Here is a 22370-nt window from a genome sequence, read left to right as displayed (position 1 = left end):
AACCAAAACAAAACCAAACACATGTACAGGTTAAACAATTTAAACGGGTGTGTTAAGCGCGTTCCTATGCCTACCGCACGCTGCACGTAGAGCGCCGTATCGATCCGGAGCAGATGCAGATGCAGATGGTTGACGGACGCTTGCGCACCGGGACTGTTGTAACCGATCCGGTAGCGTCGGTCGGGCAGGCGCAGCAGCAGCTCGAACGCTACGCGCACACCGCCCGATGTGAGCAGCTGCGAGTGCTGGCCCGCCCGGTCGGGCACGACTAGCGAGTGGTACACCGTCACCGGGCTGTTGTTAATCAGCATCGTGGTCGGCGACGGTGCGACCAGCTCGAGCTGCACCTCGGCCGGATCGACGCGGGTAAAGTTAAACCGGGACGGATCGAACGGTGCATCGAGCTGGAATGCTTGCGGCTGCCGGCGCTCTGTCAGCCGTTTGCGATTCAGCTGTTGGACGAACCCGATCGGGAGACAAAATAACTAGCAATCAGCAAGCTTGCGGGAATAGTGACGCCCAGAATGAGCTTACCAGAATGAGAAAGTTGAACTTTCCTTCCGCAATACGCTCACGTTCTATGTGCAGACGGTAGCGAAAGCCAACGCCGGCATCATGCCGTTCGGACCAGGTCGATTCTAGCAGCCGTTGCAGTTCTGGATCAGTGCGTGAATCTGTCGACGAGCTGGTCAGCTCGTACGTGGTGGGATGTGTTTGTCGCATGTTGAAGCAGCTGTAAAGGAAAAGAGGAAAATGTACGTTAGTCCAGCGATTGACAAATCTTTTGGAAGGAAATTCTCGGAAGGAAATTCTTCAATCCAAGTCTCGTTCGAATCACCCATCCAGAAGTATCACAATTTTTTGAGAATCTTGCGATTATTACCCTGAACTTCAATCCAAAAGTATCTACGCAACATAACCTCAGAGGTGTGTACCCGGGAGCGCATGTCATTCAACAATCCAACTATATGACAGTATTTCTATCTTGGTTTCTATTCACTTTCAGACTTTCTGCACGTTCCCGATGCCATTCCAATTCGGTTCATGTCTCGATAACGAAATATTTCCAACACACTTTCCAATAAGACACTTTATTTTTACTCCTAAAACAAAACAAAAAATAGCTTTAATTGTTTTGATCCCACTTTGTAGTAATTAAATCCGTTATCAAACGTCATGCTCGTTATAGATTCAAATATAATAACGGCATGAGCAGCCCATCCATAGGACTGGACTGTTCTCCTATACGCGAAACAATTACAGTGGAACCCCGCAGAACGAGTTTAATCCGTTCCAGTGACATTCACTCGTGCCGTTATTATATTCACCCGACATACGGGAGACTTTGAATTTTTAATGAATTTTGTATCGGTTAGTGTCGACGAAAAGTTTGATGTGAAACATTTCCCTCTAGACTTAACTAAGCCAGTGACAAATCACCATTGATTTTTTTTTTGTGGTGGGAATATTTACGAATGAAAAACATCAGTACACATAAATATTTTCAACATTTCGATGAATGCCTTGCCATACAAACTACACCACACTTGTACACCACATGTATAGTGATACGAAACTCCTCCATTGGACAGTAATTGATAGGGGAAACACTCGCCTTAACGAACAAGTACATCCAGAAAAGCACGCAAGAAACATTCGTCAATATACCATACATGCCTTGCACAATTTTATGGCACTTCTTCTCCTGTCAATCGTTTTATACTAAACGGTTCTTAGTATCGAAACTCTCATTTGCCAAGTTTACCTTCATAATGTTTTGTTATTTTCTGAGCAAGTTTAGTTTTGGGGTGTTTGAGGCTTGATTTCCTCAGTTTCTAAACTGTTTTTTTTTCTTTGGCATTTCGTTGGCTTTTTCCAGTATTATCTTTGTGAATACGCGCATACACCAGAATATGTTTATGCATTATCGAAATATGGAATGTAAACTAATATCTCCGGTATAATAGAAAACATACTACACGCGTATAATCTAATTTTAGTCATTTTGGACCTTAAAAGGGATCGTCACACACGCTAAAATACACTATATGCGAAAAACTCATCTTAAAGGCCGAGGGGTTCCACTGCAGTTATTATTGATGCTTGACAACATGCTCTGCAGATGAACCACAAGGCAGGTATTCTTGAACCAGCTAGCCATTAATGTCCAGGCCAATTCGTATCACCAAACCCCAAAAAAGAGCTTTAAAATTGAATTTACAGCTGAGAATTTTTCGAACACTCCATTATTTTTGAAGAGCTTTCGCCAAATCTTGATTCGCCCTTACCTCGTGTATGCCAATGCACGAATACTTATTCCATTTTGTTCTTCTCCTGAAGTTGTTATTCCGTATTTTATCCCGCAAGAAGTACCTTAAACGGCTGCAGTCATATAGCGGCTCCCTTTCTGTGATCTTAGGCACAACCTCTGTCTGCTGTACTTCTCTCGTTGACTTGGTTTTTCAGTAACTGATTTATTTATCCTTAGCAGAATAGTCATAACTCATAAATCCAATGCCGACTTTTACTGCACTACCTTTACAAAAAAAAACGCTTCAATTCCCACCAAAAAGTAACTAAAAACCACAAGAAACAATTGGACATTTCATTGGACTCTTTCAACCTGTTCGGGAGACGTTTTGTAATGAAGAAAATTGTCGTCAATCAAGTCGTCTAATGTTACCCTTTCTCAAATGCTAAAGAAAGCAAACCCCGCAGAATTTGTGTAGCGGTAATAATTGAACACTTTGAGTGTCAGACCATTTTTGTTAGCCATGCCCCCCGGGTAGTTTTATTGAATAGATGAAAAAAAAAACTTTAAATTTATGAAAATAATGATTTTTTATGCATGTTTGGTTGTTTTCTTGTTGTTTCCTCGTTTTGTGTTTTATTTTGACCATCAAACCGGGAATACAACAGTTTTATGTTGTATATGGATTTGTTTTTGAGAAGAAGTTTCATTGATTACATGAAAATACCGATCATCTAAACAACGTAGGTTGACATTGAGTGGATATTTTATGCTACATGGCTAATATGGTAAAGTCGCAACAATAAATTCATCAAAGAAATTATTACTTGTGACTTCTATACTCAAATTTTGACCATGGTTATATCAATGAATTATTAAATAAAAATGGGTATAACATTTTTATTTGTGAAAAAAAAGAATATTCACAATAAGGTTATTTTTCTATTTTTTTTCTTGTTACAAAAACTCATTATCATTAGAATATATGATATACGATAGCATATATGGTAGCCATGGCAACCAAGGTTGCTTCTTTCGGAGTAATGTATCGTAATCGGAATTAAATTAACTCGTTCGATGTGCTTGGGCTCATTCCAGATCATATCGGACTACTGCAAGAACCATCACCTGTACAAACCGTTCTCGCACATGCTGATCGATCTGTACCGCGAGGTGGTCTCGTCGGCCGAACCGCCCAACCAGCAGCGCCCCTCGCCGATAGGGCAACCACCGGAGCTGAAAATCAAACGTTCGCTCGAGTCGTTCGAGGAGCAAAAGTACGTACACCAGCCCCGCCGAGACGGCTCGAACTCCAACCAATGCACTTGTTCTTCTAATGCACTTGCGCCCATTTCTTTCTCTTCCCTTCCCGCACAGAAGCGATACCGACTCGGGTCGATCGTCTGACCACGGTGAGCTGCTGGAGGTACATCGGAAGAAGGAACCAGAGATCGGCACCCAGCAGCAGAGCCATCAACCGCAAGGCTACGGTCCAATCGTTTCGTCCTGCGGCGACGACTTCCACGAGTACGGTGCGTCCACTGCCGCGACGCTGCTCAAGGTAAAGCGACCGCCGACGGCAAGCAACCATCATCCGGCCGAGCAGAGGTTCTGCTCGCTGCCGAGACCCTACGACCGGCACCAGCAGCAGCACACGCTCGGTGGTCCCGAACCGTACCCGAACTACCACACCATCTCGTATTCCAAGAGTGGGGCGGCACGGGACAGCACCGGCCTGGTGGAGCAGCCACAGCCCCATCTGCCCCAGCAGGGCGTTACCGTGCGACGGCGGCACAATGCGGAGCTGCTGGCCGCACGCCGACGAGCCGACTACCGGCGCAACACCATCGACGTGACGATGGTGGAGGTCAAGATGGCGGAAGCGGCGGCGGAACAGCAGCAGCGGGGAATGCATCTGCAATCGGCGGCTGCTGCTGCCGCCTACTTCGCTGGCCGCCCCGGCCGGCTAATGCCCTCCAAGTCCATCAACCATCTGGCGAGTCTGGCCGGCGGTGATGGTGGCGACGGTCCCGCCCCACTCGACCAGAGCAGCTTCAATGCCACCTCCATGCCCAGTAAGTAGGCGAGGAGTTCCCGGCACCAGAGCTGACAGCTGACTCATTCATCCCGCGCTCTTCATTGCAGATCTTGGCATCCCGTTGACGACGGTTTCGATCGCCACCCAAACCATCGCCAATCGAAAGCCGACCGAAGCGGCGGCGGCGGCGGCTGCTGGTGGCCAACAGACCGATCCCAGCGTCCCCGCACAGGTAGCCTCGCACAAGGGTCCGGAGTTCATTATCAATTCCCACTCAGCACCAAAGTCAATTGATCTCACCGACGCAAAGGTAGGCAACGGTTTCGGAGGGCCATCGCGCCCAATCCACAATCCAGAAAAAAATGGAACACTAATGCTAACTATCCTCATCGGCAGACGCAGCATCGCAGAGTTGTTACAATTCTCCTGCTCAACGGTACCAAAGTGAACGTCACGTGCAATCCCACGACCACGCTCGCCCGCCACATCTTCGAGGCGATACTGCGGCTGGAGGGGCTGGGGGAAAACTTTTTCCTCGGCCTGTGCGCGCTCATCGGTGGCGATTTCGTCTTTCTGCCGCTCGATCTCAAAATCTACAAGGTAAAGCCTGCACACAATCGGAGGGAATACTCTCCAAGCTTAAACTCAACTCTTTTCCGCGTGCTCAGAATCAGAATGAACGAGTAGAGATGTAGGGATTCGAGCAGGGCTTTTTGGTTGTTTCCCGATTTGTTAAAACTGACCACTGTTATTTGTGTTGGGCAATTCTGATCTGAATGAATCTTTGAAATGATTTAATGAATCTGAATCTCGGTTGCAAAGATTCATGAATCTCAAAGATCTCGTAAGATTCATGATTCTCGAAAGACTCATGCATGAATTCAAAAGATTCATTCGAAAGGTTCACGAGTCTGTAGGGATTCATACAGCTCCAAAGATTCACAGAGCTTGAGCTTCCCATTATTCTTCTTTTTGACGTAGCAATCTACGTGGTCAACGAGACTTTTTGGCAGGTACTACGCAGGCGGATAGTTTGTTTTGCTACGGGGAGACGGTCCATGCGAGGCTTGAACCCACGACGGAAGAATCATGAATCCCTGGAGGTATATGAATTTTAATGGAGTTATGAATCTTTTAGATTCATGATTTTTTGAATATTCAATTATCATTCATCGCGATTCATTAATCCTTGGAGATACATGAATCTTTCAAAATTCATAAATCCTAGGAGATTCATGAATCTTTCGAGATTCACGAATATTTAGAGATTCGTTAATCTTTGAGGAATCAATTCGAGATCCGAATCACTCATCACTGAAGATTCATATGAATGAATATCAGCGAAAGATTCATGAAACCCTACACTAATTTTCTTTATTTGGATTCGTCCCATCCGTTCATTAATCGTCTCCAACAAGTTTTTAAAACAATCCTTCAATTTATTGGCATCTTCCCAGCATTGTCTCAAATTTGTCCAAAAAATCCCAACAAATGTTTCATAAAATTATGCGAAAACGCTTTATAAACCGAGAAGAAAGTCTGACATTTTTCGGGAAGCTTCCAGATTCTCTTGAAAAACAACAGCGTGTGGGTTATGGGATATATAAAAGTAAAAGTAAAAGTAGGAGCAAAATCGGTATCTTGATGACATATTATAGCCATAATTGGTGTGATTTAATCTTGTTCGATTGAGCTAACTCTTACTTTCCGTACTAGTGTAATCCACTCTTTTGCTAATCAAATCACTCACACTCTAAGTGCGAAGATCTCACCGATACCGAATAGGCCACTCCCTCACATTTTTACGTTTCAACTCTTCAAATTCTTACGCTCTGTTGCGACTACTGATCGATTCTTTTGCAAGTAAAATCACCCTTACTCTACATACTATCTACTGATTCACTGCGATTCAATTCACTCACAATCCATCCCGAAGACTTACTCAACGTGAATTGAATACCAACAAATTGAGTAAGTCACTGGTCGCCACAAAAAGTAGAATAGTTTTAATAAGAATAGTGTCCGGAGTCGAATTCATCCCGGTCGTAGTCGTTCGGAGTTATCCAGAGTCGTTTGCAGTCGTCCGGAGTCGTCCGGAGTCGGTCAGCGTCGACTGGAGCTGGAGGAGTTGGTCGGAGTCAACTGTCTCCGGACGACTCCGAATGACTCCGGCTTTGGGCGACTCCGAGCGATTTACACAACTTTACATCATCAGCGTTCATATTGCGATTCAATTTCTTCTCTATGAGGTTCTTGCTAATGCATCTTTCTGCGTTCCCTGTTACTACTTCCAGGTAGCGCCCCAGATATGGATCAACACGTCGAAAAAGTCCACCCCGGTGGTGGAGAACGTTGTCTTTACCCTTTACGTGCGCATCAAATTCTTTCTCCCCACGCTACGAGGCGTCAGGTGAGCGCGGACGAACCTTCCTCCCTCTCGCAGGCCACACTCTCTAACATATTCCCTTTCCTTTCCACCTCTCTTGCAGCTGTGTCGAGTCGCGCCATCTGCTCTATCTGCAGCTGCGCAAAAGCATCCTCGAGCGGCAGATACTGTGCGCGGAGGACGATCTGATCGCGCTCGGCGGGTTGGCGTTACAGGCCGAGATTGGCAGCTTCAAAGAGCACGTAAGCGAGCACTTGGAGGACTTTCTTGCTTGTCTGTATCTACTCTAACCACACCTTCCCTTCCCACAGATGAAGTACACCGAGTACTTCACCATCTCGCACTACCTGCCGGAGGAGGTGTACCGGAAGAAGCGCGAGCTGGCCCGCTACCTGCGCAACGCGCACTTCCACAAGCGCGGCCTGCACCAGCGCGAGGCCGAGCACAACTTCATCCGGTACGTGCAGGAGCTGAAGGAGTACGGGCTGCACCTGTACAGCGCGTCCTGGGCAACGAGCGAGGGCATCCTGCTGGACGTGTACGTCGCGATCTCGCTCGCCGGCGTCGCCATCTTCGAGCGGAACGTGCGCTACCAGCCGCGGACCGCCGCCCAGGAGCAGCAGGAGTGCCGGAACGGCAAGAGCAGCTTCCTGCGCCACCTGTACGCGTTCTTCGACTGGCTCGAGATCGAAAACATCTGCTTCTCGAAGCACGCGTTCTGCGTGGTGGTGCGGCGCAGCGAGACGCTCGGCCCGAAGAGCGACAAAAATCTGGTCAAGTACAAGCTGCGGATGGACGGCAGGAAGTGAGTGCCCGCAAATTGCCACATTGCCCGAGCTTCGTAATATTCTCCATCCTCTTTTGCTTTGCAGGAGCTACTTTGCGTTCAACCTCGCGTCCGAGCACCACAAGTTCTACATGAAGCTGCGCAACTCGTTTATCTCGATCAAAACCCTCGCCAGCGAGCTGAACATCCCGATCGAGCAGCCGGCGGGCAGCGTCGGCGGCGGTGGTGCTGGTGGGCTACTGGCGGACGAGGTCGGCCGCCGGAAGCGAACGGTGAGCGAGCTGGTCATTGACGGCCAACCGTCGCCCGATCCGGCCGCGTTTGACGCGAAGCACATCGAAAAGATCGACAAACCGTTCAAGACGACCGGGCTGCGGGTGCGCAACCTGAAGAAGTCGATGCTGAACGACAACCGGCTGGCCAGGCTGCGGCAGCGATTCCTTCTGAAGCGCTCCAAATCGACGGTCGAGCCGGGCAGTGGCGGCACGTCCGCGCTCAACCTGACGGTCGAGATCACCAACCAGCAGAACCAGAACAAGGAGAACGAAAATCCCTTCCGACGGATGGTGCCGGGCGACGACGAGCCCGACCAGGAGCCGGAGGAGGGAGACATGCGGCGGCCAGCCTCCTCCCCGTCGGACGGTACCGATACGGGCCACACCGTAGGGACGCTGCGCTCCACCACGCAGTCGGGAGGCAGCCCAACGTACGGCTACGACCAGCAGCAGCAGCAGCAGCAGCAGCTGATGTCACCGGAAGACTCGCCAAAGACGACGCACAGCATGAACCGGAACAAGGTGAAGATGGGCACGAAGGTGTTTTCCGCCCAGTTTCTCAACAAATCGTTCGACAATCTGGCGGCGGTGGGCACCGGCCACCATTACCACCAGCCGCCGGGCGGGCTGAGCGGTGCCGCCTCCTTCCAGAACGTGGCCAACATTAGCCGCAGCAGCAGCAGCGCCTACCTGCTGCAGGAGGACGACGGGGAGCTGGGCGGCGACGGCCGTCAGCAGCCGCCGGCCCCGCCGACCCAGCCCCTGATCGAGAGCAGCGTCGACGAGGTGCTGTCGGTGAAGAGCAGCATGGGCTCGGTGTACTTCATGGAGAAGATCGACGAGCAGTCGATCGGTGGCAGTGCGGAAACGTTGCTGTCGCCGAAGGCCTGTGTGATACGTGAGTGGCAACTACTGTTTTGCGTCACCAAGCGGAGCTCCCACAGCTAAACCGGTTTCTCTTTTTGCCTTCCTGCACACAGAATCAAGCATCCGCAGCGAGAGCTGCCAGTTCGAGCTGCCGATGGCGGACGAAACGATCTCCGACACGCTGCTGGAGAAGTTCAACAACATCAGCCAGTGCGGCGGTGCGTCGACCGATCGCATCCTGGCGACGGTGCTCATCGTCAAGGACGCGATCGTGGACGACGCCCCGACCGCCGAGCACCACTTCCTGTCCCGGTCCCAGGAATCGATCGCCCTCCCGGGCAGCAAGTGGTCGCTGACGGTGCCGCACCACGGGTACGACGAGTTTGACGAGCGCTTCCCGTACGCCACGATGGGTGGCGGCGTGCGGAAGAGAAATCGGGATCCGACTGCCGCTGCCGCCAACACCACCACGCGGTACACGCTCGGCATCAGCATCGTGCAGGGTAACGATAACAACGTGTACGTGAAGGACCTCGCACCGAACGGTCCAGGCGCACGGAACGGTGTACGGGTGGGCGACCAGGTAAGAGAAAGACAAATCAAAACCGCACAAAACACCAAAAGTTTTTGAGAAAATTCACTCAAAGTACTATTTTAAATTCCGAAACAAATCTTGATTGGTAGCGTGTCTTACAAATCCAGAATTTGATTAGGCACAAGGTTGCAAATTAGAAATGGGAACGTTTTGCTGTAGCGGGATGAAATGACTAATTATTCTGCTATTAAAAAGTACCTAGTTACTCTTGTTGTCTATTTCATTTTTTATAATAACTAGATCATTTGACTCGGTTAATGGGTAATGCAACACAAACTCCAGGTGTCTTTAAATTTCCAAAGGACACATTAAGAGAAACGGATTCAAAACCCTTAGCGATGTTGAATCTGATCCCGAATGAGTGTCGATTCTGGGTGTTTCCAATCCTATACAGATCATGTCACATATCCCCACCGGTACTGGAACTAATCCCAGATCCATACTCATATAAAGATTCCTTATCGTTCCGGGAACAGATCCTGACCTCATTCGTTATTCCCATTCTGGACTAAAAACTGTACTTGAATCTGTCTCAGTCGTGGAATTATCCAGTCCAGTGGTTTTACTATTTGCTTTTTTGTTGCATCGGGGAGTTCCGCGGCGCTATCGTAAAACTCAGACGACTTAACATGCCCGTCCTGGGTTCAAGCCTCATATGGACTATCGCCCTAAGCAAGGATCGATTGTGTGGCACTTAATAAGTCTTGAAAGCCTTTATAGGCCGCCATGATCCGGTATCCCTAAAAGGTTGTGCTAACTTTGAGGGTTCCTGGGCAGTTCCTGCGGCCACTTATTTGATTTTTTTAATGAAACAAAAAATATATGAAAAATAGCTTTACACATACCGAGTTTTTCGTACAGCGAGTGAGTCAGTTTTAGCACCCCGCTTCTACTAGCAGCATTGAGAATTCCATAGAAAAAAGTAGTAGAACTTAACACATGAAATCATTTACGTGTTCTTTCGATTAATTCATGGATCGAAAACGATCGTTCTGAAGTAAAAACAAATATTTTTCTGCTTTGACAAATATAGTACCTACTTTTTAAAAACATTGAAGACGTTCCAAATTGGGTGAGCATATTTGGAAGATCTCCTAGAGCTTGCCTGGCAATTTTACGCCAACTGAGATTTCTAAGGTCCGTCTCCATTGATTTTGTTTATCAAACTTCTACAACAAAAAGCGTATTTTATCGTATGTTATAAGCCCCATAACCTCACTTGTAACAGTCTAAATCAGACATCAGCAACCTCTGGAACGGAATAAACAATATTGAAGTGAGATACAGCTACATTAAATAGTTGTATTAAGTTCGAATAGTATTTCAAATTCATTAATGGTCACTTAAGATGCAATAGGACATAGTAAAGGGAATAGTGGCAAATATTATCGTCAATGGAGTGTAAAACTCCGTAACACAATCGTTATTTCGCATGACCTAATGTCATGGGACCGTATGGACCATGTGGATGAATCAATAGACCACTGAGAGCATAACTGTTTGTGGTTAAGACAAGTCTAGTGCACCAAATAACAAGAAGAAGTATAAAATATCTTAACTAATTCGAAATTGCATACTCCACAGCGAGAGAGCACTCATGATTACCACTTTCATGTATATTGTTCTTTAAGATATTAATCGGAGACATTTTTGAAGACTTTTGGAGTATTCGGAACTTTGAGCAAACTAGTAGATGAAAGTCAATATAGTTTTCAAGATTATAAGTTGAACGGATAAGTGCAGACATAATAAAAACAGGGTTTAAGACAGGATTTGAACAGAAATTGGGCAAGTTAGCAAGTCTATTTGTACGACGATTGAATGTCGGCAATAATTGTCATATGGCCCGCCAGCCCGAGTATTGTATTACAAATGTGGCCCATAGCTCCAAACGGTTGCACAATCCCTATTCTAAATGCATTATCAAATATTGACTTTGGAATAATAACTATATCGAAAGAAAACGTTGCTACTTATATAATTAAATAAATAAAAATCCTTAATAATGACTCGTTTTGTACCTCTCCCATCCTTTCCCACAGATCATAGCAGTAAATGGGAAGTCGCTGCTCAATCTGCCGTACGCCGAGTCGCTCAGTATTCTACAGCAAACGGGACGTACGGTGGAGCTCGTGCTGTCACAAATCTTCCAACGGCCGCAGCAGCATCAACAGCAATCCTCCCTAAGGGACCTCGACCATCAGCAGCAGCAGCAGCATCACCAACCACGGCCACCCACCGTTACCAAGTCGAACAGTTTGTACATCAAGAATGGTAGCCGATCGGCGACCGCAACACCGCTGCTCGACACGCACTACAACCTACCGCCAGCGCCGAGCTACACGAAACTGTACGAGGAAGTCAAGTCGGCTTACAACCCACAGCAGCAGCAGCAGCAGCAGCAACGCAAGCCGGACGGTAGTGCGGACAGCAACACGAACGGTAGCAATGTCGCCAGCCAGCGGTACACGAAAAACGTAGCCGACATTCTCCGGACGCGCAATCGAATGGCACTGGCCGAGCGGAGTCACCAGCCGGCCCACCAGCAGCAGCAACATCCCGCACCCGCCTACGTTGGGCTTAGCCCGTCGAAAAGCATGCCCGACCTGCCGAAGGTAGCACAACAATTTGGGTTGCACCCGCCCCAGCTGACACCCATACTGACGATCGCGGGCTTCTCTATTTCAGATTCTGCAGGCCTACAGCAAGCAACCGCCCACGTTCGGTACGCTACTAACTGCGGCGGTCGGCGGCCCACGGCTCGGCTCGTCCGTAAAGCTTCCCGGCCAGCAGCATCAGCAGCAGCAGCACCATGGCACCATGTCCCGCAAGTACACTGGACCGACCCGCTACCCGGTGACGCCCGCGAAGGACACGTTCAAAACGACCGTCGGCCCAATCCGGACGCAGCTGTCCCTCTCGAACGCTTCCGAGGACGAGCAGGTGTTCATCTAATCTCTTTACGCCCTTGCCACAAAACCCAAGAAAACTAGACTAAAGAGCGCGATACATAATGGATTCGAGGAGAGGGGTCAATAGAGAGAGACAGCGAGAGAGAGAGAGAAAGAGAATTTCGAGCCGAAAGAGATAGCATGTCCTCGCGTCCTTCTATATGCGTATTAATGTTGTAATCAGTTTGTTGTTTGCGTAGTTTCGATTGTTTGTTTTTCTTCAACATTTCTACTTCCCTCGTCTCATTCTCTCTCTCTCTCTCTCTCGCTACCTCACCCCTGCTTCCTTATCTTGTCATGTGTATGCGCGTGTGTGTGTGTACGTAAGTGTGTGTGTGTGTGTATGTGTGCGTGTGTATGCTTCCATTTAAATAGATAGCGACGTGGAATTGTTGAAGGTTTAAGGCACACGAACAAAGGGGCGACGCAATAATCCGCAAGGACCCGGAGCTAGCCGGAACGACTATACCAAAATCCTCCCTATCCCTCCCCCTCCCCCACTCTTCGCCTCGTAGAGATATTTTGTAGCTCAGGGTTTTCACGACACCAGGCCGGAAAAGGGAGCGTTAACCCAGATCAGCTACCACGTGGTAGTTTGTAGCGAAACCTCTCTCCATGTACTTTTCAGAAAGTTGTAGCAGCTCCAAGGACCTTGTAAAAAACAGGCCTATGGGTCACTAGAAAAGACTTATCAGATATATATATAGAGACAGAGAAAAAGAGAAAAAGAGAGAAAGAAAGAGAGAGAGAGAGAGAGAGAGAGAGAGACAGGGCAACAGAGCAGTCAGAAGGAGTAGGTAGTGAGGTAGTAGCTGTGTTTTGTGTTTGTTTTGTTGTTTCTTTAAAGCTTTAGCGGGTTTCGTTGCGTTTATTAGTAGTCGGCAGGTTGCGCAAGCAGCATTAGTCTTTCACCTTACCTCCCTCATCCTTCCTACCACCCAACACTATAGTTCGTTGCGCGTGTTCTGCACGTGTTTGAGACGCTCGCTGCGCAGCGCAACTGCCGACGACGACGACTAGCTCTACATAGTCAGTAACCAAGGTGTGATCGGCAACGCGCCAATCGACTCTGTAATGCGTTAGTTTGTTTTTTCCACGGGACACTCGGAAAAATTACCCCCTCACTCCCTGCCTCCTACCTTCTCTCACACTCTGTCCCAATTAGTTTCCTTTCCATTAGGCGTGCACGTGGTTGCGCGCGTTGCGTTGTATAGCGGGGGTTAAGACCAGTTGCTTCCTATTTGAATTTAATTGAATTGAATTGTAGCCACCAGTTAAGTGAAATCTGTGGATCTTCCAGTAAACTTGCATAACAAGCAGCAGAACAAAAAGCAAGCAAACAAACAAACGAAGAAAAAAAACACAAAATGGAACAAAACGAGAAACGTAGATAGAAACAACAAAAAAATGGAAAGATAAATAATATGCATACGGTTTATCAATGTTAACGATATGTGTTGTAGTGGATGTTTGTGTTTTCGGTGTACTTTTTGCTGTCTTCTCCTCTCTTTCTCTGCTTCGGTTTTAATGCTTTTGTCGTCGCTGTATGTCTGTGTGTGTGTGTCTTGATCTCTGTTCCATTTTCCTCGACGGAAGGCTCAATGCGTCCTCCATTGTTATTACAACGCAAGTCGAGCAATGCATGGGGAGCATCCGTTCATTACGTAATGTCGCGCAAAGCGTCTGGTTTCTGGATTGTTCAAACAGCTAATGCTTTCGTTCGTCCAATATTTTCTTTTCATTTGAGCATTCTTCTTTTAGTTAAGCTAGCATTACGTAATTTATGGAAGTTCTTGAACTACGCATTGATGCGACAAAAACTCCCCTCCTGACATATGATCCTGTCCCTGCACACAAGCTGCATGTTGCGCACGCACGCGCCCTAGTTAAGCAAGAAACCCGGTCTAGCCCCGTCCCGGTGGTCGGTAATTAAATTAGTGTCGCGACACCCCGGGAGCTGCTTTTGGTGTGCTCTTCTCGCTGGAGTAAACGGAGGAAAAGGAACCTCCGTTTGCGTGCATCACAGTATCGCGATCAATGCTAATTAGGTGTTTCTGGACGGTGGTGGTGTTGGGGTGGTTATAGCAGTCAAACATTCCGCAAACGTTAGGTGAACCATAGCGAACGCAGCATTCAAAATACCGCAAAACAGCCCAGGCACAGGAAATGATCCTACCGTGCATCTCGTGCGCTTGTTCTTGGAAGAAGGTGCTCGGTTTACCGGCAACACGGAGAGCGTAACCGAAAGGATGGACTTCTTTAAAAGTAAGCGAGATACGGGCAAGTAGTGTGTGTGTGTGTAAACGTGAGGCTCAATGAGTCAGTTTAATTTGGGGACAACACACGGCTAGTGCGCAGTTAGTGGTTTTCAAAATCGTTGAATCAATTCGAGTCTTGGTGAGGAGCTAACAATGGTCAACAAAAAAGGGTGTATTTCAGTTAACGTTCATAATACAACCATATATCATGTAATACTTGCGATATATCTATAACTATTACTCAAGGGAAAAATGTTCGTTTACGGTTTTGATAGTTTCGCTCAACCTCTTCCATTAAATTTTGCTCAGTGATCTAATCGACCCTAACATGATGGGAGGATCAATACTTCGTCTGGTAGGACATATACATGGGTGGCCGAAAAAGCGGCATCTTCATCACTACGGCAACTATCAATCAAGACATCTACCTCCGGAAGTGTCTAGAAAAGCGACATAAGCAACATCATATAAATTTATCAAGCAATAACATAGACCTGTCCTGTGAATAAAAAGACAATGGAATGGAACGAGCGAACAACTTGGTTCTGGTACTCACAAACCACCTAACTGTCCAGAACTCCACCCTATTGAGACTAATGATCACATTGAAAACTAACAACAAGTTAAGTCTGATTGGTGTTCGCGACGAAATAGGACGATAAGGACGGCAACATTTAATGGAAGATGTTATACAAAAAGCTCGGCAGTTCGGATTTGGCACATGGAATTAGTGAACAAATACTTTTCCCTTTAAAAGTGAACTATATTTTTGTGCTGTGAATTTTGGCTGAAATATTCACTTTGTTTTGTTGACCAGTTTTTGTACGTTGCAGTATTTATGTACCACTATTTCCTGTAGCTTGTGTCGTCATCTAAAACATTTTTTGCGAATTAGAGATTAATTAATTAATCATATAATGGAATCGATGAGTCACATGACGAAATGTTTGAAATCGGCCAGAATCGATCAATCAGAAGAAGCATTGTCTGTGGAACTTAACAATCAACTGTGGGAGTTGATGCTAGCAGCTTCAGCATTTTTGGTGCGACATTGTGATGAATCGGTTTCAAACATAAAATACCTACAAAAGTCAAGACCAGTGCAACTCAGGAGCTCGTTGACTGTGACACGTTCTACTGATAGTTGCCATTAAGGATTTGCTCTGGAGCGTTGACTATCGAAAACAATTTCGTATGAGTTTACGTGCAGCTCTTACTCCCTTAATCGTCCAAATTACATCTCTTACAGCGTTAAGCGTTCATGAGATTTCTCCATACACTACAAGAAGATGGTTTTCCATTATGAGAAACGGATGGAAACCCTGAGCCTACTACCAACACGTAATATTCCTCCCTAATGTTTAAATGGACTTAAAAGTTTCATTGTTGAACTTGGAGCTAAAGAAAGGTCTTTGTTGAATGTTTGGTTGCATAAAAGGAGCATTGCAAACAAAACCTACAAATGCCAAAGAAAAATGTCTCATCGTTCCTGTGCCCGCGTAGCACCATGATGGCAGGCACAGACGGTTGGTGGTGATTCGACGACTTGACGACAAAGAATCAAGCTGTGTTCTGTGCTCCCCATCCTGCGATGTCTTTTTCTTCTACTTCTCAGACTAGATTTGATACCAAGATTCGTGAAAGAGCGATGGAACTACCCGCATTGAATAATCGTAAAGAATCTTCATGGGTATATGATGTTTATGATGATCGAAAAATGTTGGAAGCCATCTGAGATGGATATTCATATTGAGAAGAGGTCGCAAATCGTCTCACGAGCCACTGGTGGTGTTATATCTTGTGCGAAAAGTAATTATATCTATCGTACAATTGAGGAATAGTACAGAAAACCGCTTATACATTACGTATTACGTATTGACGTTGTAATAAGACCGTTTGGTACGGTAGTGCATTTATCTGCACAGCTACGAGGCATAGAGTATTGAACTCGCCACGACTACGCTCTCGCGAGCCATTTTAATTAGATATGTACTTTCTGAACCAGAAGGACTCCGATAGGACTCCAGTTTTTGTTGATTGAATTCCGACTCCGTGCGAAAACGAAACCACGGAACCGTAAGGAGTCTGAGTCGACCGAAGTCGGTCAGTATCCAAACCAAAGATATGGCCGTTGCAAAAAGACTTTTACTTTGAACACTGTTTCTGGGCGGCAAAAAGAGTTTCGGGTTAGCGAATCATGGAGGCAAAATATCATAACATCATCGCAGTTGCATTCAGTATTGATGGTTCGTAATGCATTTTGGAGAATTCGATGATCCCAACTCACATATCAAATTTCACCCCGATCGGACCACCCATTCTCGAGATATGCCACTCTAAAGATTCTTAACGAGGGTTAGAACATATCAGACTTGTTGATACATTTCTTTAGAGCTAATTTACAGGGTCATTTGTTGCCCACATGCACTATATGTATTTTATCGGTCTATATTAAATTACTGACTCTGGCCGACTCGTGGCAACTACGGACGGCACCGAAATGTTTTGACTCGGATCGGGGTCAAATCCGGATCTTTGTCAACTTTACATATCACTAATATTCATAGTCAAGCAATACGGCCGAACCCGTTATTTGTGAATAAAAAAAATGTCCATAGTCATTTTAAAGTCATGAAGTCGGATAAGAGGTGAGAATTCAGAATTTGTTCAATTGAGTATCACTTCGGAACTATTTTAGAATTTGCGGGATAACATGGTACATGCCCGTGGCTAGTCTCTCCGTAGCAAAATATACTATCCGGTTGCAATATCTCGAATGCCTGTAAAGGCTGGCATGACCAAATAGATTGTTACGCCAAGAAGAAGAATAAGAAGAACCTTATGCTCTATGAATCTTTCGAGATATATGAATGTTTTAGTACATGAAATATATGAATCTTTTTCGAGATTCTTTGCTCTTTCGAGCTTTTGCTTTTGATTCTTTCGAGATGTAAACTTCCCTTCTTCCGAACAGATTCTTGCACAATTCCACTATTCGGTTCACAGTTTGCAATCCATTTTGGAAAACCTCCTAGCAAAAAGGCTTTCCATATTTTCATATCGATTTTAAACCTTTCACAAACGGATTGAATATTTCTATTACATGTTTCGCAACCTTTTAATCTCGGGTAGTTGCTGTTGTAAAGGCTTCTCCTACCCATCTTTGTGGCTTACTAATGAACATCTTTAGTAGGACCCCTGTCAAATTCGATCTAGCCTCAGTTTTGAACCCAAGACACGAGCACGAGCACCTTACCACGACACCGTTGGACTTGGAATAGTGTAATTCCTCTCATCAGCCTTACCCGTGCTATATCTCCCACTATCTCTACCATCCCAAGAATGCTTTATCCACGCCTTGCGTCCACTTGCTCCTTTAGTTTTCGTGTGCAAAAATGCCCCCTTCTCCTCCCTTCACTATAATTAACCACACGTTCGTTGTAGGCGTGCTGCCACCGCTGCCGAAGCTCCCGAAGCTGAAGAAAATCCGCCAATGGAACGGTGGCTCCCTGCTGAACCTGCACCAGTTCCCGAACCTGCCCGCTGCGTTCAACCTCGGCGGCAGTGTCCCGGCCGCCCCCGCAACCACGACCAGCACCCGCCGGCAGCCGGGCCTGCCCCGCGGTGACTGCGTGCACCCGCCGCACGGACCCGCCCCACCGCCAGCCCGCGCCCAGCCGCCGCAGCACATGCGCCACTCGTCCGACATTTCCATCATCTCGGCGGCGGTCAGCAGCCGCACGCCGGCCGACTACAGCCACCGGGACAATCTCGGCCTGTACGCGCTCAAGTGCGATCGCAGCGCGGCCAAGCGCGGCATACTGCTCCACCTGCCGCGCAAGATCACGCAAGCGGTCGGCGGCGGCGGCGGCGACATGATGGTGCAGCACGGTGCGCCCGCCATGGTGCACGAGAAGTTTTCCCCCTGCAAGCGGCATCCCCCGGCAGTGGACGCGCCGCTGCCCGAGATAAGGCCGCCGCCGAGGCGCAGAAAGCGGCCCCCGCCCGCGGCGACCCACCAGCGGCAACCGCCCGCCGGCCCCCCGGAAGCGGACCTGAGCCGGTGGCAGAAGAACAGCAGCGAGCTGTTCCGGATCGTGGAGCGCGAGTCGGCGACCGCGGCCCGGGCCCGCTCGGCGGGCGGCCTGGGGATGCCGCGGGCAAAGAAGCCGCACCGTGCCGGTGCCGCCGCTGCCGCCCCGGCCAAGAGCGCTTTTTTAGACGCACCGACGTCGAGCAGCGACGGCGTGGTCGAGCTGGTCCAGCAGACGAAGGCCCAATCGGTGGACAACCTGCTGGCGGTGCGGTACCACCGGCGGCGGCGGGGCGCCTTCGCCGAGCCGGAGCGCTCCCGGGACGACACGGACAGTGAGTCGTCCGACCGGCAGGTGCAATCATTACGGCACCATCAGCCACCATCGCACCATCATCATCGACGCACCTCGTCGGCTGCCGGGGCGGAAATCGTCCCCACGGCGGCCGCAACGCAACCGAGACAACGGGCTCCACTGCGCACCATACGTCAGCAGCAGCAGCAGCAGCAGCAGCAGCAGCCGCCGCCGGCGTCGGGCTCCACTTCGCTGCCACCCGCCGGGGCGCTCGACCGGGCGTGCGATTTCTCCATCGACAACAACTCGGACGAGATCGAGGTGCGGTTCCGGCGGGGCTACAGTACGGACGGCAGCAGCGACGCCACGACGACGGTGGCGGCCATCGCCCCGCCGCCCGCGCAAGCCACCGAGCCAAGCAAGATCGCGGAAAAGCTGCCCCTTCCGCCGCGCGTTTTGCAGCTCCGCCGGACCGACTCGGACGCCAATCGGGGCAGATGGGAGCCGGGTGCGGGCGTACCGAAACACGAGCCCAAAGGCGAGACACCCGATCCCACACCTCCTCCCCCTCCTCCACCGCCTCCACCTCCCCCTACCGCTATTCTTCCCCCACTGCCTGCTGCCGCACCTGGCACGGGCCGCGCCTTCACGCCACTGGCCGAGGTGCTGCGCAAATCGCTCGACAGTGCGGAGCTGAAGCGCAAGTGGCTCAACGACTTCCTGTCGCAGGGCAGCGAGGGCGAGCCGGCCGGCGACGGTCCGGGCCGGCCGGCCGTCACGGCGATGGAGCTGGAGGAAGCGTTCGTGCCGCAGCTCGACATCGTCCAGCGGATGGATCGCCAGCTGGCGGAGCTGGAGTCGGGCCACCGGCAGGGTTCGGCCGGCAGCGTGGACATCTTCCGCCGGCCGGCCTGTGATTTCGACGAGTTTGACGAGCTGTTCACGCCGGCGGAAGTGGAGCAGCAGCCGGCCGGCCAGAAGACCGGCAAGCTGAACGAACGAGTCACGTGCATCGAGCGGGACAGCACCACCAGCAATCTCTGCTTCTCCTCCTCCTCCTTCTCGTGCGCGAGCCTGGAGGACGGAAAGCCGCCAGCCCTGCCGCCAACTGCACCGCCTCCACCGCCTCCACCACCACCGCCGGCTTGCCTGCCGGTTGCGGGTGGCGCAGCACGACGGCGGTGGAGTGCCGGGAGTGACGAGCTGGTACCACCGAACGCCGGAACCGGTTGCAGAAGCACGGTCAAGATACAGGACTACAGCGGCAAGCATCAGCATCTGCAGCGCGTGCGCTACCTTTCCTCGCCGTCCCCGTCCCGCAGCTCGACGGTCGTTCAGCCGCCGGACGGCGACTCGGGCGGCAGCGTCGACAGTGGCGAGCCGCACGCGAATGGGAACACCAATGCAGTGCATCCCGGTGGCGGTGGTGGCAGCACAACGGTAGAAAATTCTGTTTCCACCAGCAGCCGGAAAATGCTGCCCGTGCCGGAAAATCTAACCCAGGTATGTATGCTGACTCTCGCAGGATGGGTATTGCACCTGTCTTGTATGTTCTTTCACGCGCTCTTTCTTTTCCCCCACTTTTCCCGGACGTCAACTTACCTGGCTCGTGATGCGCAGAACGGCCACTGGACGGGTGTGGAGCGGCAGGGCGATCAACACACGGCGCGTCCGGACCGGCTGTCATCAACCGGCACTGGCGGAGTAAACAACAACAGCAACCACAGTGTGCTGCCGGATTACAGCGAATACTACAACGAGGAGGGTGTCATTATTATATGAAATCTCGCAACCTCATCCGAACTCTCCAGCTTATTCACCGAATGCACCGCAGATAGCCCGGTCCCTTCCCTGTCCCCCTCACCAAGAAATATTAAAATCAAACAGAAAACGGAAGAGAGCATGAACAGCGCGCGCGCCTTTTAATCGGTGTGGCAGGGGATTAACAATTTCATATATTTGCCAGTTGCGGAGGGAGAGTGGGGGACGCATATCTTGAACTATTGTATCGATTTTACTTAGTGCAGTGAAAATAGATAGAAAGAGAGTAAAAAACAAGAGACACACACAATCACACGTAAACGAAACTAATAATCCAAATTGGCGCTGAAATAAATAAAAAAAAAACAAAACTAATATATACCGTGTACATAGGTATAGCATATGTGGTTTGAATTTGTATTTAAATGTTTTTAATTATTAGCAGGAAAACGAGGTAAAAATTCTGGAAATTCGGCTCAATAAACCAATCTTATTAGGCACCCGGTGCTAGACGCCCTCTATTGGCGGTAGATGGAACCTGAAGTCAATCGACTTGGCGATTTCCCAAACAACAAATCTGTGCGGGCTTGGCACAGCACACAGACACGCAATTGCAGCTGAGAAAACGATATGAGAAATTTCTCTACTACTTGGCACAAACAATGAAGCTGAGAAAAAAGAGGATTCTCGGTTTATATTATGCATTTAAATATACAGTCTATTATCGAGTTACACGGTTCTTCACCTAGGGCGGTGGCAACGCTCATCGGATGCGATTTTATCGGACGAGATTTATATGGGATTTGACAGATAACGTCGGACGTCCCATACAAAAAATTGACAGGCCGTCCGATAGAATCGCATGCGAAAAAGCGTTGCCACCGCCCTTACGCGGATTCTGAGATATGCGGTTTTCTAAATTTGATAGATCAAACGTCAAATCAATATACAGTGGAGCACCGTTTATCCCGGTACCTTTTATCCGGCAATCTGTTTATCCGTGCAGTTGAGAAATGACAGTTCAATACAAAGATGACATTGCGTTCTGAGGAGGATATTTGAAAAAACGGTTATCAGAGCACATTGTCATAACAAAAAACACTATAATTCATGGCAAATTTCAAATATTCTCTTTGGAAAAACATAAAGTTACTAAAAAATTGCTAATTTGTATCAAAACATAAGATAAATTTCAAACAAAAATCAAGAATTTGTGCTTGAATACATTCCTTGACTGGTTAATTCGTGTTATTCGCATATTCGGGCGAGATCAAGTCCCGATGAGCCCGGATAAACGGCGGTCCACTGTAACTTGCTTTGAAGAATTGTGCAATGCAGTATAAAATGCATTTTTGTTAATAAATTTAGTCCACTTAAAAGCCAAAAATATCAGAATGTTCGGCACGAATCGTATCAAATAGGTGATAAAGTGTATAAAAGTACTCAATTAAATAAAAATTACCAAATTATCAAATGCATTTTGGCCGAAACCCGCGAAATTTGACGCTGATATTCGAGATACGCGGATTCCTCGGGAACGCACAAACCGCTTAGCTCGAGAACAGACTGAATAAAAAAGTAATATTTATCACATACAGTGGAGCGCCGGGTTTATCTGGGTACCTTTTATCCGGCTTTCCGTTTATCCGTGCTGTTGAGAAATGACAGTTCAATACAAAAGTGACATTGGGTTATGAGGAGGATATTTAAAAATGTGGTTATAAGAACACATTGTCATAACAAAAACACTATAATTCATGGCAAATTTTAAAAATTCTCTTTCGAAAAACATGAAGTTAATGAAAACTGGGTTATTTTTATCAAAAAATAAGAAAAAATTCCAAAAAATAACCAGGAATTGGTGATAAAATAT

The 22370-nt window shown here is 48.3% G+C and overlaps 3 protein-coding genes across 3 annotated transcripts in view; 2 read left to right on the top strand and 1 right to left on the bottom strand.

The window, feature by feature from the left end:
• Positions 1-13588, top strand: part of LOC120961550 (uncharacterized) — a 115984-nt gene extending 102396 nt beyond the window's left edge. Inside the window, exons 5-15 of the mRNA XM_040385335.2 lie at positions 3350-3528; positions 3629-4326; positions 4397-4599; positions 4686-4889; positions 6584-6699; positions 6779-6917; positions 6987-7480; positions 7548-8635; positions 8718-9187; positions 11242-11814; positions 11888-13588. Coding sequence (XP_040241269.2) covers positions 3350-3528; positions 3629-4326; positions 4397-4599; positions 4686-4889; positions 6584-6699; positions 6779-6917; positions 6987-7480; positions 7548-8635; positions 8718-9187; positions 11242-11814; positions 11888-12154 — 4431 coding nt within the window. The 3' untranslated portion in view covers positions 12155-13588. The remainder of the gene's footprint in view (positions 1-3349; positions 3529-3628; positions 4327-4396; positions 4600-4685; positions 4890-6583; positions 6700-6778; positions 6918-6986; positions 7481-7547; positions 8636-8717; positions 9188-11241; positions 11815-11887) is intronic.
• Positions 1-20438, bottom strand: part of LOC120961566 (GDP-D-glucose phosphorylase 1) — a 29762-nt gene extending 9324 nt beyond the window's left edge. The window contains exons 1-3 of the mRNA XM_040385359.2: positions 20339-20438; positions 535-733; positions 75-452 (exon numbers count right to left, since the gene is read on the bottom strand). Coding sequence (XP_040241293.2) covers positions 75-452; positions 535-723 — 567 coding nt within the window. The 5' untranslated portion in view covers positions 724-733; positions 20339-20438. The remainder of the gene's footprint in view (positions 1-74; positions 453-534; positions 734-20338) is intronic.
• Positions 13730-21479, top strand: LOC120961558 (uncharacterized). The gene is made up of 3 exons (XM_040385348.2): positions 13730-14415; positions 17853-20239; positions 20357-21479. Exons 1-3 carry the CDS (start codon positions 14400-14402, stop codon positions 20516-20518), a joined length of 2565 nt encoding a protein of 854 aa, XP_040241282.2. The 5' UTR covers positions 13730-14399; the 3' UTR covers positions 20519-21479.
• Positions 21480-22370: the final 891 nt, after the last annotated feature.

The sequence above is a fragment of the Anopheles coluzzii genome, chromosome X (genome assembly GCF_943734685.1).
Source record: "Anopheles coluzzii chromosome X, AcolN3, whole genome shotgun sequence".
NCBI lineage: Eukaryota > Metazoa > Arthropoda > Insecta > Diptera > Culicidae > Anopheles > Anopheles coluzzii.
The sequence above is the reverse complement of the archived record's forward strand: the minus strand, read 5'-3'. Positions and strand labels throughout refer to the sequence as shown.